Here is a 14,544-nt window from a genome sequence, read left to right on the forward strand (position 1 = left end):
GAGCTAAACTTCTTCTATGCTCCCTTCGATGCAAGTAACACTGAAACATGCATGAGAGCACCAGCTGTTCTGCAAGACTGTGTGATCATGCTCTCCTCAGCCGATGTGAGTACGACCTTAAAACATGTTAACATTAACAAGGCCGCAGGGCCATACGGATTACCAGGACATGTACGGCGAGCATGCGCTGACCAACTGGCAAGTGTCTTCACTGACATTTTCAACCTCTCCCTGTCTGAGTCTGTAATACCAACATGTTTTAAGCAGACCACCATAGTGCCTGTGCACAAGAACACTAAGGTAACCTGCCTAAACAACAACCGACCTATAGCACTCATGCCTGTAGCCATGAAGTGCTTTGAAAGTCTGGTCATGGCTCACATCAACACCATTATCCCAGAAACCCTAGACCCACTCCAATTTGCATACCGCCCCAAAAGATCCACAGATGATGCAATCTCTATTGCACTCTACACGGGCCTTTCCCACCTGGACAAATGGAACACCTATGTGAGAATGCTATTCATTGACTACAGCTCAGCGTTCAACACCATAGTACGCTCAAAGCTCATCAATAAGCTAAGGATCCTGGGGCTAAACACCTCCCTCTGCAACTGGATCCTGGACTTCCTGAATGGCCGCCCCCAGGTGGTAAGGGTAGGTAACAACACATCCGCCATGCTGATCCTCAACACAGGGGCCCCTCAGGGGTGCGTGTTCAGTCCGCTCCTGTACTCCCTGTTCACTCATGACTGCACGGCCAACAACGACAACAACGAGACAGCCTATAGGGAGGAGGTCAGAGACCTGGCCATGTGGTGCCAGGACAACAACCTCTCCCTCAACGTGATCAAGACAAAGGAGAAGATTGTGGACTACAGGGAAAAGAGGATTGAGCTCGCCCCCCATTGTCATCGATGTGGCTGCAGTGGAGTAGGTTGAGAGCAAGTTCCTTGGTGTCCACATCACCAACAAACTAACACGGTCCAACCACACCAAGACAGTTGTGAAGAGGGCACGACAAAACCTATTCCCCCTCAGGAGACTGAAAAGATTTGGCATGGGTCTTCAGATCCTCAAAAGGTTCTACAGCTGCACCATCGAGAACATCCTGAATGGTAGCATCACTGCCTGGTATAGCAACTGCTCGGCCTCTGACCGCAAGGCACTACAGAGGGTAGTGCGAACGGCCCAGTACATCACTGGGGCCAAGCTTCCTACCATCCAGGACCTCTATACCAGGCGGTGTCATAGGAAAGCCCTAAAAATTGTCAAAGACTCCAGCCACCCTAGTCATAGACTGTTCTCTCTGCTACCACATGGCAAGTGGTACCGGAGCGCTAAGTCTAGGTCCAAGAGGCTTCTAAACAGCTTCTACCCCCAAGCCATAAGACTCCTGAACATCTATTCAAATGGCTACCCAGAGTATTTGCATTCCCCCCCCCCCTTTTTTTACACCGCTGCTACTGTTGTTATCATCTATGCACGTCACTTTAATAACTCTACCTACATGTACACATTACCTCAACTAACCGGTTCCCCCGCACATTAACTCTATACCAGTACCCCCCTGTATATAGCCTTGCTATTGTTATTCTACTGCTGCTCTTTAATGACTTGTTCCTTTTATTTCTTATTCTTATCCGTATTTTTTTTAAACTGCATTGTTGGTTAGGGGCTCGTCAGTAAGCATTTCACTATAAGGCTGTTATATTCGGTGCACGTGACTAATACAATTTGATTATATTATATTTGATATCCTGCAAATGAAATGGCTTAGCGTCTATTCTAGGCAGTGGTTGTGTGTGTGATTGAACTATACATACCGTCTGTAGGATGTCTTCTATCTTGAGTTGAGCATCATCTTGTTCATCTTGAGAAAGGGCACTGAGGGACAAGCAGAGTCTCATTAATAACAAACGTAATGACACAAACACGCACCCACTCTCACACGCACTCTCACACACACTCTACACTCTCACACGGTATACTAAGGTACACACACCACACCACACACACTCACTAACTCACCGTGTGTGTGTCTGTGAGTGTGTGTGTGTGAGTGAGTGTGTGCGAGCTTGTACTTAAGCATGTGTGTGTGTGTGTGTGTGTGTGTGTGTGTGTGTGTGTGTGTGTGTGTGTGTGTGTGTGTGTGTGTGTGTGTGTGTGTGTGGTGTGTGTGTGTGTGTGTGTGTGTGTGTGTGTGTGTGTGAGATTGTGTGTGTGAGATTGTGTGTGTGAGATTGTGTGTGTGTCTGTGTGTGTGTCTGCAAGTGTGTGTGTGCTTGCACTTTAGCTTGCGTGTGTGTGTCTGCGTGTGTTTACCTTAGAATGTTTCCAGTGGCTTTCCTCTCTTGAGGCAGCAGGTCGGGGTCTCGTAGCACCTCCTCCAGCAGGGTCATTACACCCACCTTCAGCTCACTGTTCATCTCAAAGTCCTGACACACGCACAAACACACACACAACTTAGCGATCATTTCCCCCAGTCATTTCTTCAGAGGAGGCTGTAAACTTCACTCACTCCCTTCCACATCAGAATTACTATAGAGCATAAATTGACCTCTTCTCTCTGCGTCAACATCAGTCTGTTTCAGCATGTATGGTCACTTACACGCCAGGACACAGGAGAGGGCTGACCATCCTGTAAATGTGCATGTGTGTCCAGGCCCCGTAGAGCAGATGGTGGCAACAGTAGTGTCAGAGCTGGGGTTTGTTCAAGAGCAACAGTCCTGTCTGCTACAGAGGGCAGTACACCAGGGTGCCCCAGTGGAGCAGGGTGACATTTCTCTGGGCGTCACGAGAGTTGGACAGAGGACAGCAGGGGGTAGGCAGGCAGTGTTTGTGTGTGTGTATGTGGTTCAGACCTGTGAGTGCTTGGAGACCCAGTGACGCAGTACGTTGAGGACTCTGTTGGTAGCAGCTCTACGGATGATAAACTCCTTGTCACAAGTCCTCTCACTATTATTGAAACCTGAGAGAGATAGCGAGGGAGGGAGCAAGGGAGAGAGAGAGAGAGGAGAGAGAGAGAGAGAGAGAGAGAGAGAGGGGAGAGAGAGAGAGTGGAGAAAGAGAGAGGGGGGAGAGAGAGAGAGTGGAGAGAGAGAGAGAGAGAGAGGGGGAGAGAGAGAGAGAGAGAGAGAGAGAGAGAGAGAGAGAGTGGAGAGAGAGAGTGGAGAGAGAGAGAGAGAGAGAGAGAGAGAGAGAGAGTGGAGAGAGAGAGAGAGAGGAGAGAGAGAGAGAGAGAGAGAGAGAGAGAGAGAGAGAGAGAGAGAGAGAGCACTTGTGGTGAAATGGTAAATGCTGCTGGTAAGACTGTTGTTATTGTTCATGTTGTCTGTTACCCTGGGAACTGCCATGTCCGGCGGCTGCCGTGGCAATAGCGAAGGCTGAGGCTGGTGACATAGTACCACGATTGTTTTCCCCCGTGGAACCTCCAGACTGTCTGTATCGCATGTGTCTGGGTGTAGAGGGGGAGCGACAGGGGGACTCTGTCAGGGGGACGCGGTCCTCGCTGACTTGAGGGTTAGACTCTGGGAGGAACTTCTCCAGAGAAACAGTCTCCAAAACAGCTGTTAATTAAAATATACAGGCACTCAGTGAGTGTGTGTCTGTGTTTGTGTGTGTGTGTGTGTGTGTCTGTGTTTGTGCGTGTGTGTGCCAGCCTACCCCTGCGGATGCTGCGTCTGAGTTTTCCACAGAATGCGTCGATGCGCGGCATATCTCCTCCCTCTTCCGGCGTTGGGGGGACAGGTTCCGGTGAACCGGTGGGGCGGCTCAGTTCTAGAAGGGCTTTTGTGGTGGTGGGAGGGGAGGTGGAGACCCCCAGGACTGTTGGCAGGCTGGGAGCCCGGGTGCAGGTGGGAGGGGGGGACGAGAACCCCGATGGAGCCCGGGTGGAGGTGGGAGGAGGGGAGGAAAACCCTGAAGGGGGCTTGGTGGCATTGGGAGGGGGAGAGGAGATGGAGGGAGGGTGAGAGGAAGTGGGGGAGTTAGCAGCAGAGGAGGAAGGGGTGGAGAGGTCTAGGACTCCTGCCTTGGAGGAGACCGGGGAGGAGAGGGAGAGTTTGCGGGAGTGAACCGGGGAGGAGGTGCGGGAGGGGATGGTGAGAGGAGGAGGAGAGGAGAACTTGCGACAGAGACGGGGAGATTTGTTGTTGAGGTGCTCGCCTCCCCACGTCCCCTGGTTGGTGGCAAAGAACAACTCCAGAGACCTGAGGAGGGACAGAGGGATGGGAGAAGAAGAGGAGGATAAAGACAAAAAGGAAGCACTTGATTATTCCTATGTCATATGAGAAACCTACGTAACATCTATGTTAGCCCTCTGAACTAAAACCGAGAAGAAAAGGTATTTTTGTTTGAAAGGCTGTATGAGTGAAATGAACTAATGAAAGAGTCAATGGAGAGGCAGTGAAAAGAGGAGAATGTACAAGAAAAAAAGAAAAAAAGAGTGTCACTCTTTTTGGTCCAGAGCAAGCCGTGTGATCTTCAGACTGTAGTCAGGACAGAGAGACGTGATGGACAGACGATCGGAGGAGTGATACTGAACCCTGAGAGGAGAGGAGGTGTGGAGGAGAGAAGGAGAAGAGGAGAGGGCAGGAGAGTACGGGAGAGGAGGTATCGAAGGGAAAGATGTTGAAGGAGGGGGTGAGGAGGGGTGCAAAACCAGGAGTGGAGGAGGGGAGTGGAGTGGAGGGGGAGGAAAGAGAAGGAAAGAGACAGAGAGAGTGATGGTCAGCATGCATGTCTATTATACGAGGATAGAGGGAGGAAGAGACAGAATGGATGAAGGAGTGATGGAGTGATGTGGCATGAGAAGACAATGTGTGTGTGGGTTCATACTGTATATCTTTCTACCTGACCGGTATAGAGGTAAAAGGTTTCTTGTATATGTCGGCCAGTTTGTCCATGACCACAGCAGCGGTAGTAAAGATCCTGTACGTGTGGAGGAAGGTGTTGAGGAAGTCGATAGAGAGGAAGCGCAGGTCAGTCAGTCTCTCCAGCAGCCGCTCCACGCTGGCGTAGCGGATCTGGGGGACCTTGCAGGAGTTGAGCGTCTTGCTGAAGCAGATGTCCACATCATCTTTGTGCAGCCGTGCGTCCGACCTGGTGGGGCAAGTATCAATAAGATCATCAGCTATTGGGTGATCTCCCAGATGTGCGAAGGGGATTGGATAACCTGGGGATTATAAACCCTCACTGACGTGGAAAAGAATATACAGTCTTTATTTGGGCTCTTACTTGATCATGTGCGGCACAGTTACTTTAGAGTTCTCCTCAAATACGCTGGTCATCAGGCCATTACAGCGGATATTATCTATACACTATAGACAGAGAGAAAGAAAAAGGTACAGAACGAACGAAAGACAGAGAGAAAAGAGAGAAAGAGAGACAGTCATGTTACTGTCCATGGTGCTGAACCTCTTTCAAAATCAGTGTAGAGGTTTGTAGAAGCAGTAGGTGTAGGAGTTGATTTGGGACTGGGCATCTCATCCCCAGGTATGTTTACCTGACTGATGTCACTGGTCCAGGCAGCTTTCTCCTGGCGAGAGGGAGCCAATAGGACGACAGAGAAGGCGGGGCCATCAGGGGGTTCCACCACGATTTTAAACTCCAGGTGGTTGAAGCCCTGACCTCCTGCATTGTCTACAGGAGGGTGGTGGGAAGGATCAAGATCAATAGTTTGTTGATGTATTGATTGATTGATTGAATTTACTTATTCATTGATTTATTATTTTATGAAAGATACTTACAGTCCTCATCGTTGGCATCCAGCTCCTCTACAAGGGTACATTCTATTAGGGACAACACCCCACCCTGCTGTGAGGGTCAAAGGGCAGAGGTTAGAGGCCATACATCTAACACGCACGTGTAGAGGGAAGGTGAAATGTGTCAAAATCTGCTTGAGATACAAATGTTTTCTACTACATACACTACCGGTCAAACGTTTTAGAACACCTACTCATTCAAGGGTTTTTCTTTATTTTTACTATTTTCTACATTGTAGAATAATAGTGAAGACATCAAAACTATGAAAGAACACATATGGAATCATGTTGTAACCAAAAAAGTGTCAAACAAATCAAAATATATTTTATATTTGAGATTCTTCAAATAGCCACCCTTTTCCTTGATGACAGCTCTGCACACTCTTGGCATTTTCTCAACCAGCTTCACCTGGAATGCTTTTGCAACAGTTCCCACATATGCTGAGAACTTGTTGGCTGCTTTTCCTTCACTCTGTGGTCCGACTCATCCCAAACCATCTCAATTTGGTTGAAGTCGGGGGATTCTGGAGGCCAGGTCATCTGATGCAGCACTCCATCACTCTCCTTCTTGGTAAAATAGCCCTTACACAGCCTGGAGGTGTGTTGGTTCATTGTCCTGTTGAAAAACAAATGATAGCCCCACTAAGTCCAAACCAGATGGGATTGCGTATCACTGCAGAATGCTGTGGTAGCCTTGTTGGTTAAGTGTGCCTTGAATTCTAAATAAATCACAGACAGTGTCACCAGCAAAGCACCCTCACACCATAACACCTCCTCCTCCATGCTTTACGGTGGGAAATATACATGTGGAGATCATCCGTTCACCCACACCGCGCCTCACAAAGACACGGCGGTTGGAACCAAAAATCTCAAATTTGGACTCCAGACTAAAGGACAAATTTCCACCGGTCTAATGTCCTTTCCTCGTGTTTCTTGGCCCAAGCAAGTCACTTCTTCTTATTGGTGTCCTTTAGTAGTGGTTTCTTTGCAGCAATTCAACCACGGAGGCCTGATTCACACAATCTTCTCTGAACAGTTGATGTTGAGATGTGTTTTTGTGAAGCATTTATTTGGGCTGCAATTTCTGAGGCTGGTAACTCTAATGAACTTGGTCTTTTACCAAATAGGGCTATCTTCTGTTTACCCCCCTACCTTGTCACAACACAACTGATTGGCTCAAACACATTAGGAAGGAAAGAAATTCCACAAATTAAATTTTAAGTAGGCACACCTGTTAATTGAAATGCATTCCAGGTGACTACCTCATGAAGCTGGTTGAGAGAATGCCAGGAGTGGGCAAAGCTGTCATCAAGGCAAAGGGTGGCTATTTGAAGAATCTCAAGTATAAAATATATTTTGATTTGTTTCACACTTTTTTGGTTACTACATGATTCCATATGTGTTATTTCATAGTTTTCATGTCTTCACTATTATTCTACAATGTAGAAAATAGTAAAATAAAGAAAAACCCTTGAATGAGTAGGTGTTCTAAAACTTTTGACCGGTAGTGTATATCAACACATTTCGTATGTATATATGTGCATGTGTCTGACCACGTGAAAGTATAGATGTCGCATCTTAATTTGACCCGTTTTGTCACAGGAGGAAAATAATCCTGCAGAAAGAGGATTTTAATATCTGAAGAAATATTAAGAATCGCCACCAGGGGGCAGCTGAAGCGGTGTTTGTGTACAATTCAGCACCATACCTACATTGTACCTTAGACCGCAGGTCCACTGGGCGCCTGTTCAAGCAGCCTATGTAGACTATGTGCAGGCTACAGCGCATCTTGTGTGAATTCTTATATGGATTATAATAAACGGGCATATTTGTAGGGGATAGACTTATTTTTCTTTTGTGAAAATCCATTAAAAAAAAAATATATATAAATTGTTTTATTATATGTGCAAGGCAAGCAATAGCAAGAATAGATGATTGATGGCCTCAGTGGCTGTGTGGTCCAGGGGTTACAACAGCTGACCCTGGCACACATATGGTTTGAATCCGGCCTACTGCCCTTTGACTCCCCCTATCTTCTCCATCTTTCCGACACTGTTCAAGCTCTTCAATGTAAGCAACAAAAAGAGACTTCAATTCATTTAGATAGCCTATGGCCTACATTAGGCCCACAAGTTAATTGCATTCATTTCAATGTTTTCAAGAAGTAAAACGAATAGTCTGATAATTTACACATCAAAGAAACGTGTCTCAACTCAACAAAATAGTCTTTGGATAGGCTCAAACGCATACACATCTTGACAGCCTTAAGAAATGACATTTTAAAGCCACACAATACAGGCTTTCAATCCACAACAAGGATGACTTCAAATGCCGGCATCAAACTGGAAGCACAGCAGGCCTTTGCTACTGTAGCCAGCGCATAACAGTTTGGTAATGGAAATCTATAAAACGTGGGTGAGCACTGGAGGAAAGTGTATCGTTCTATGGCGGGCCTTCATCTATCAATCAACTGATGGCCCAAATCAGCTCATCAACTCAGACAGGGAAACACAGACAGTAGCCTTCTATCAGTTTTCACACCATTCATTATGCATTGGGTAACTTAGAGAATGTATTGGAATATTAATCAAATAACAAGGGACCAATTGCAACCATCGATGGTGCTAGATCATCACCAGCTGATGTCTTGTTAAACCATCAATATGTGCTAAATTCACCCGCACAGCTGATCTCAATTGCAGCCGTTGTTGGTCACCTGATTACGGCTCCCTAAAAGATGATGTCGGTGTTGCCTTAGTCCTGGTTGCAACCAAAGTCTTTCAAGATATGTTCGCCCTCTGGCTGGTATTATCATCGGAACAACTTAGTCCTTTTTGAACATACTAAGGGTGATTTATCTATTTGACAAGAATTCCGTACAAAATAAATCAAGTATTTCCTAATTTACCATGGCAAATCCACTGTGGCAATTCACCCCACACTTTGTATGAAACTAACGTTGGTGTAGCCCACTGTTATTATTTTGTTTGTTAATAGATTTAAAATGACTGTTTTATATCTTTACTATTTTATACCATTATGTCCTCTTTGTCACGTCCTGACCATAGTAAGATGTTATTTTCTATGGTAGAGTAGGTCAGGGCGTGACAGGAGGTGGTTTTCTATGTTTTGTATTTCTATGTTCAGGTTCTAGTTTTATATTTCTATGTTGGGTTTGTTTGGGATGATCTCCAATTAGAGGCAGCTGGTCCTCGTTGTCTCTAATTGGAGATCATACTTAAGTAGGGTTTTTTTCCACCTGGGTTTTGTGGGAGATTAATTTTGAGTTGTGTATGTGTTCATCTCTGCGTCACGGTTTGTTGGTTTTTTCATTCAGTGTATTTATTTATTGCATAGTTTCACAGTATAAATAAAATGTGGAACCACACACACGCTGCACTTTGGTCCGCTTCTCTCTACGACAACCGTGACACTCTTAGTATGAATAGATTGTTTTTATATATCCTTAGAAAGTGAAAGTAGTGTTGGGTTTAAGCTTTTGTGCATGAGAAGTCCAATTATTTAATGGATTGCAGTAGACTGTAGGAATGTCTACACCCAGTTACTCATTGCCTCTCCTGACTGTGAAATGCACGGAGGAGCACAAATAAATCCTGGCTGATGGAAAAGTACTGAAGTACATCTTTGTGGAAGGGAGGGGGTGAGAGCTAAGGGTATAAATGAACACGGTGCTGTACTGAATGTACAGTATGTATTCGACTGTTACATCTTCGCCGAGTAAACACTTGAAACATCACTCGGAGTTTGGGCTCTTGTATGATAAATATCTTTATTGTATATTGAGATATTGGTTTTCTTATCAGTTTCCTTTTTACAGTATGTTATCCATTAAAAACATCTGTCTTTATAATAAAAGTGTCTAGTATGCTGATTTCTTATCAAGATCGGGGGTAAAATATCCTTGGACTGTCCATACTTGAAATGTGTAACTAAATCAAGTCAATTGGCGAGACTTTGTTATTTGTGCCAGAAGGGTATGGGATGGATTCGAACCCACGCCGACAGGGTAGGCCTATACGTAAAACCTACATTTATTTGTGACATGCGGCGAATACAACAGGTGTAGACCTTACAGTGAAATGCTTACGTCCAAGCCCTTAACCAACAATGTTTTAAGAAAAACGTGTTAAGTAAAAAATAGGATAAGTAAAAAAAAGAATGACAAAAAAGTAACATAATTAAACAGCAGCAGTAAAATAACAATAGCGAGGCTATATACAGGGGGTACCTGTACAGCGTCAATGTGCGGGGGCATCGGTTAGTCGAGGTAATTGAGGTAATATGTACATGTAGGTAGAGTTAAAGTGACCATGTGTAGATAATAAACAGATCGTAGCAGCAGCGTAAAAGAGGTGTCTGGGTAGCCCTTTGATTAGGTGTTCAGGAGTCTTATGGCTTGGGGCTAGAAGCTGTTAAGAAGCCTTTTGGACCTAGACTTGGCGCTCTGGTATCGCTTGCCGTGCGGTAGCAGAGAGAACAGTCTATGACTAAGGTGGCTGGAGTCTTTCACAATTTTTAGGGCCTTCCTCTGACATCGCCTGGTATAGAGGTCCTGGATGTAGTGCCTTGCGGTCGGAGTCTGAGCAGTTGCCATACCAGGCAGTGACGCAACCAGTCAAGATGCTCTCGGTGGTGCAGCTGTAGAAGCTTTGAGGATCTGAAGACCCACGACAATTCTTTTCCGTCTCCTGAGGGAGGAGGAACAGGCTTTGTCGTGCCCTCTTCACAACTGTTGGTGTGTTTGGACCATGATAGTTTGTTGGTGATGTGGACACCAAGGAACTTCAAGTTCTCAACCTACTCCACTGCAGCCCCGTCAATGAGAATGGGGGCGTGCTTGGTCCTCCTTTTCCTGTAGTCCACAATCATCTCCTTTGTCTTGATCACGTTGAGGGAGAGGTTGTTGTCCTGGCACCACACGGCCAGGTCTCTGACCTCCTCCCTATAGGCTGTCTCATCGTTGTCGGTGATCAGGCCTACCACTATTGTGTCGTCAGCAAACTTAATGATGGTGTTGGAGTCGTGCCTGTCCGTGCAGTCATGTGTGAACAGGGAGTACAGTAGGGGACTGAGCATGCACCCCTGAGGGGCCCCTGTGTTGAGGATCAGCGTGGTGGATGTGTTGTTACCTACCATTACCACCTGGGGGCGGCACATCAGGAAGTCCAGGATCCAGTTGCAGAGGGAGGTGTTTAGTCCCAGGGTCCTTAGCTTAGTGATGAGCTTTGTGGGCACTATGGTGTTGAACACTGAGCTGTAGTCAATGAATAGCATTCTCACATAGGTGTTCCATTTGTCCAGATGGGAAAGGGCAGTGTTGAGTGCAATAGCGATTGCATCATCTGTGGATCTATTGGGGCGGTATGCAAATTGGAGTGGGTCTAGGGTTTCTGGGATGATGGTGTTGATGTGAGCCATGACCAGCCTTTCAAAGCACTTCATGGCTACAGACGTGATTGCTACAGGTCAGTAGTCATTTAGGCAGATTACCTTAGCGTTCTTGTGCACAGGGACTGTGGTGGTCTATTTGAAGCATGTTGGTATTACAGACATGTCGGTATTATAAAGCAGCGGTCCTAACAACTAGACCACCCCAGGCCATGATTGAACTACATATTGACAGTTGACTCATAACCTTACGTTCAGGATAAACCTTAAAATCTTTTTTTTATTTTTTATAATACACTGTAGATCTCAAAAATCATGGGCCAAGTTTTTTTGCCTGCTTTTACATCTCGTCTTTACATCTGATATTACAGGCCTATGTGTGATTCGTTTTGATAGGCTACACTAGGGTATAGTTTAGGTGTAGCCTATCAGGGTTGGGGAGTAACAGATTACACGTAATCCGTTACATGTGAGGGATTGCAACAACAACAAAAAACGGTAACTGTAATCCGTTACGTTAACAGCAAAAATATTGTAATCAGATTACAGATACTTTTGAAAAACCTGATGATTACTCCGAGGATGACTTTTAAATTTGGAAAGGATGCTTGCACATTTTTTTGGGATACGTTTCTCAATGACACTCAAATCAGCATTGAAAAAGGCGCAAGTTCAAGTTTGTTCCACCTGAGCGAGTCTGACCACAAGTCAGAGACCACTATGATGACACACCAAATGTATTTGATGGATCGCGGGTAAAGAGCAGGAATGGGCTTTTTGTAGGCTACAGTCCAAGCTATGTCTTCCAATGGTACGACTGCTGTCGGCATCCAAAGATTATCCAACATGAATAAACGCTTGGAGGTAAGGATGACAGCAGTGGTGTAGTCTACAGCAATACGGATATCACTTATTATTGATATCTACATAGCTGTCACGTTCCTCGTATTCTCCCTCATCGGAAGATATGTCGAAATCACTCGATGACCAATACGCAGCAGGTTGACTGTTCCACATCATATTTATTTTAGATGGAAACGACAAAACAAAATAAACACGCAGAGGAGAAAGGTGACAGTTTCACAGGTGAAACGAAACACAGTGCAAAATTACAATTACCCACAAAAATCAAACACAAACACACCCCACTATATGGGACTCTCAATCAAAGGCAGATAGACAACACCTGCCTTCAACTGAGAGTCCCAACCCCAATTAACCCAACAGACATACACTCACCAAATTCCACATAGAAATACCTAACCTAGAACCTACCCCAACACTCACAACCCCACTATACCATAACCAAACATAACTGCCACGTCCTGACCAAATATAATACAAAAAAACCTAAGTATATGGTCAGGACGTGACATTACCCCCCCCTAAAGGTGCATACACTGAATGCACAAAACCAACAGAAAAAAACAACAACAAAAAAAACACACAATTAACCTCCTAACTAAAGGGAGGGAAGGGAGGGTGGCTGCCGTCAACGACGGCACAGTGCTACACCCCCCCTCCCCAACCCACCTATATTGGAGGTGGCTCCGGTTCTGGCCTACTGTCCAACAGACCGTAGACAGACCTGTTGGGCTTAGGACAGTAGGCAGACTTCTTTGGTTCTGGTTCGTGGGCCGACTCCGTCGGTCCCAGGCTGTAAGCAGACTCCTTCGGTTCTGGGTTGTAGGCAGAATCATCACAGTCATAGTTAATCAACTTTATTTTAGAATTGTGACCAGACTCACCCGGTTCTGGGTCACAGGCAGCTCCCCTCAGTCCCGGGTCGCAAGAGGTTGTCGGATACTCTGGTCCGCACCCCGGTGTCGGATCCTCTGGGCCGCACCCCGGTGTCGGATCCTCCGACGGCCCTGACCCAGGATTCACCAGGCTGGGGAGACATGATGGATGCCTGGCCCTGGGCACAGGCACAGGACTCACCAGGCTGGGGAGACCCACTGAAGGCCTGGTCCTGGGAGGTGGCACAGGATGAACCAGGATGGGGAGACCCACTGGAGGCCTGGTCCGAGGAGGTGGCACAGGACGGACCAGGATGGGGAGACCCACTGGAGGCCTGGTCCTGGGAGGTGGCACAGGATGAACCAGGATGGGGAGACCCACTGAAGGCCTGGTCCTGGGAGGTGGCACAGGACTCACCAGGCTGGGGAGACCCACTGAAGGCCTGGTCCTGGGAGGTGGCACAGGATGAACCAGGATGGGGAGACCCACTGGAGGCCTGGTCCGAGGAGGTGGCACAGGACGGACCAGGATGGGGAGACCCACTGATGGCCTGGTCCTGGGAGGTGGCACAGGATGAACCAGGATGGGGAGACCCACTGAAGGCCTGGTCCGAGGAGGAGGCACAGGATAAACCGGGCTGTGGGGGAGCACTGGAGTTCTGGTACGGACACTCTTTACCCACACTCCAGGCTGAATGCCCACTTTGGCCCGGCACGGGCGGAGAGCAGGCATTGGGCGAACTGGACCCTCCCAGCGCTCTGGAGACACAGTGCGCAACGCCGGCGCAGGATAACCTGGACCGAGGAGGCGCACTGGAGACCAGACGCGCTGAGCTGGCACCATCCGCCCTGGCTCGATGCCTGCACTCGCATGGCACTTGCGGGGGGCTGGTATGTAGCGCACCGGGCTTTGAACGCGCACTGGGGACACCGTGCGCTCCACAGCATAACACGGTGTCTTACCATTACCACGCTGCTTCCGGTAAGCACGGGGAGTTGGCTTAGGTCTACCACCTGACTCCGCCAATCTCCCCGTGTGCCCCCCCCCCAAAAAAATTGTGGGGCTGCCTCCCGTGTCCGTTGCGCTCCCTCTCCTCATACCAGCGCCTCTCAGCTCTCGCCGCCTCGATCTCCCACTGTGGGCGGCGATAATCGCCAGCTTGAGTCCATGGTCCTTTCCCGTCCAGGATTTCCTCCCAAGTCCATGACTCCAGATAGCTTTTCTCCTGGTGCCTCTCCTTGTGCTGCTCCTTCCTCTGCTGCTTGGTCCGTTGTTGGTGGGTAATTCTGTCACGTTCCTCGTATTCTCCCTCATCGGAAGATATGTCGAAATCACTCGATGACCAATACGCAGCAGGTTGACTGTTCCACATCATATTTATTTTAGATGGAAACGACAAAACAAAATAAACACGCAGAGGAGAAAGGTGACAGTTTCACAGGTGAAACGAAACACAGTGCAAAATTACAATTACCCACAAAAATCAAACACAAACACACCCCACTATATGGGACTCTCAATCAAAGGCAGATAGACAACACCTGCCTTCAACTGAGAGTCCCAACCCCAATTAACCCAACAGACATACACTCACCAAACTCCACATAGAAATACCTAACCTAGAACCTAC

At 47.2% G+C, this 14,544-nt stretch overlaps 1 protein-coding gene across 1 annotated transcript in view; it reads right to left on the reverse strand.

Annotated features, from left to right (window-relative positions):
• LOC106561157 (ras-specific guanine nucleotide-releasing factor 2) overlaps nt 1-14,544 on the reverse strand; it is a 97,740-nt gene that overhangs the window by 5,807 nt on the left and 77,389 nt on the right. Inside the window, exons 10-18 of the mRNA XM_045689056.2 lie at nt 5,751-5,817; nt 5,507-5,643; nt 5,239-5,321; nt 4,855-5,103; nt 3,667-4,211; nt 3,342-3,569; nt 2,865-2,971; nt 2,326-2,438; nt 1,827-1,887 (exon numbers count right to left, since the gene is read on the reverse strand). Of these exons, the coding sequence (XP_045545012.1) occupies nt 1,827-1,887; nt 2,326-2,438; nt 2,865-2,971; nt 3,342-3,569; nt 3,667-4,211; nt 4,855-5,103; nt 5,239-5,321; nt 5,507-5,643; nt 5,751-5,817 (1,590 nt within the window). The remainder of the gene's footprint in view (nt 1-1,826; nt 1,888-2,325; nt 2,439-2,864; nt 2,972-3,341; nt 3,570-3,666; nt 4,212-4,854; nt 5,104-5,238; nt 5,322-5,506; nt 5,644-5,750; nt 5,818-14,544) is intronic.

The sequence above is a fragment of the Salmo salar genome, chromosome 01, assembly GCF_965601325.2.
Source record: "Salmo salar chromosome 01, fSalSal1, whole genome shotgun sequence".
Taxonomy (NCBI): domain Eukaryota; kingdom Metazoa; phylum Chordata; class Actinopteri; order Salmoniformes; family Salmonidae; genus Salmo; species Salmo salar.